This window comes from Phanerochaete carnosa (assembly GCF_000300595.1).
Source record: "Phanerochaete carnosa HHB-10118-sp unplaced genomic scaffold PHACAscaffold_6, whole genome shotgun sequence".
Taxonomy (NCBI): Eukaryota; Fungi; Basidiomycota; class Agaricomycetes; order Polyporales; family Phanerochaetaceae; genus Phanerochaete; species Phanerochaete carnosa.
The window spans coordinates 3071913-3074038 of NW_006767633.1; the positions used below are offsets into that span (position 1 = coordinate 3071913).

Below are 2126 nucleotides of genomic sequence, written 5' to 3' on the forward strand. Positions count from 1 at the left end.
TCTGCCTTCGGATGGGGCTCACCGTCGCCCACAGGCGTCGCGCGGCCGCTTGCCGGCGAGCTTGTCCGCTGGCGGTCCGCCTGCCTCGCGACCAGGTGCGGTGGCAGCTGTCGTTCGTTGCGAGATCCGGTTCCTTGCTGCACTGATCCTTGAGGCCCGTGCGGCATTGACGCTCGCGATGGCGGTCTTGAGGGCTGCCGGTGAGCTGCGCGCTGTTGCTCTGCCTGGAGCTCTGGCTTGCGCTTGATTTGGACACGGCCGCCATTGGGCTTGCCATTGTTTGACATACCTTTCGCTACATTAGTAGACGCCCCTGGGCTTGGTGCTGTCGCCGGTACGGACGACTGACGCGATGCAGGCGTAGTCTGAAGGAGTGACTGCTCAAACAGAGAAGAGGACATTGTTGGATTACGAAGGGGAAAACGAAAGATGGCCCATTGCGAACCCTGATAAGGCTTTGCACTTCTTCTGCAGCTTGTCTGTGCTCTTGCGGAATCTCGCGACTTGAAGCTTGTTCTTGCAATTTCTGATATGCTGAGACAACAGTTGACGACGGCTTCCACTGTGAGGTCTCAAAATGCTGCAAGCAGCGGTACTTAGCAGATATCGCGAAGGGCGATCCACGAGATACTCACGTATTTGCAGGCTCTCAAAATAGTCACACAGGCTGGCCAATGTTTCAATTCGGGTTTGAACTCGATGAAGCACTGGATACACGTGTTAGCGATCCAGTTCCGTATCGTGCTATGCCATCACTTACTGCCAGAAGTAAACCGCTGGCTTCCACCAGCTGATTACGTATTGATGGAATCTCACTTGGACTGCTCTCTTGCATGAGGTCGAAGCTCTCAGCGATACATCTCACGACAAATGCTTGCACATCGTCGGTTAGACTCTGCAAGACCATCTTTGATACCAAAGTTGCCACACAGAACTGCAGAAGATTGTGTGGAGGCGCTATGCGTTTGTCCACAACGATCTCATGTGCGAGTTCCAGGAAGAAGCGAGTTCGAGGGATAGAAGAGCGATCACTGCCCTGAGGCGACTCAGACTTCCACGCTGATCTTGCTTCGCCCATGAGAGCATTCAGTAACTCACCCCCCCGCGGAGCATTCGGCGGGCTGAACGATGGTAGTGGCAGGAGGACCTCTTTGATGACTATTTCGACATCTGCAGGAGGTAGCTTCGCAATAGCCTAAGAGTGGTTCGAGTTCATGAAAATTAATCCCATGATGATCCAAATAGCACGCACCCTGTACATCCCATGCACCAGCATGACTTCAGCCGGGCTATCGTGTGTATTGGCATGTCGCTCCATGATACCACGCTTGGCCTTGCCGGTCATGAAACTGAGAACGAGCCCCCTGAGACGATCACGTATTGCCTGCTCTTCTTCGTCTGCAGCTTCGTCTTGTGGCGCAACCTGATCGCACAGTACACCGAGCGTCGCAGTAGGATCCATGTCGAGGTGTTCGGTGAGCTGCTGCTCGACGACTTCGACCTCTTCCGGTTCATCTGCACACACGATCAGTCTAGCGGCTCGGCGTGCACTGTGAAGTGAAGACGACCAAGAGCGACAGAGCACACGCGCCGAGGGAAGTAATGGATCCCTGGAAAGGCAAAGGATGTCATCTGGCAAATAGACACTTACCGCTCTGAAGCAGTTGTACCAAGACGTCCGCGTTGCGCTTCACCCACTTCCTCTGTTCCCTCGAAACGGAAGTAATAGCGCGGTATCCGTCCTTGCGCACCTAGCAGGACGGGATCATGACAAGGAGATATGTGTGATGATGACACAGACGCACCTTCTGGTCCTGGTCTTCACACAAGTCGTACACCGCGTTTATAGCGTCATCCTCAAGTTCGGGAAAGTCCTTGATGAAATACTTGATATTCTGCGCAGCGACGGTTTTCAACGAGGAGTACGACGAGTGCACAGCATCAATGAGGCGTTTGAGGGTGTCCTTTTGCTGCAAAGCTTCGTTCGTGAACGCGCTTGGCGCAACGTCGGTATGCAAGACACTCACCTGTGCGACAACAGCAGATGTCCGCACTTGGGCTCGCCGCGCACGAACAATCTGCGCATTTACGTCTGCCAACAGCTGCCTCTCTGGTTTGTCTTCGCT

At 54.2% G+C, this 2126-nt stretch overlaps 1 protein-coding gene across 1 annotated transcript in view; it reads right to left on the reverse strand.

Moving 5' to 3' along the window:
- Positions 1-2126, reverse strand: part of PHACADRAFT_197231 (uncharacterized protein) — a gene marked incomplete at both ends in the record, with an annotated part of 3627 nt that overhangs the window by 985 nt on the left and 516 nt on the right. The window contains 8 exons of the mRNA XM_007397417.1: positions 23-377; positions 446-580; positions 636-707; positions 761-1195; positions 1253-1515; positions 1652-1751; positions 1806-1970; positions 2028-2102. Coding sequence (XP_007397479.1) covers positions 23-377; positions 446-580; positions 636-707; positions 761-1195; positions 1253-1515; positions 1652-1751; positions 1806-1970; positions 2028-2102 — 1600 coding nt within the window. The remainder of the gene's footprint in view (positions 1-22; positions 378-445; positions 581-635; positions 708-760; positions 1196-1252; positions 1516-1651; positions 1752-1805; positions 1971-2027; positions 2103-2126) is intronic.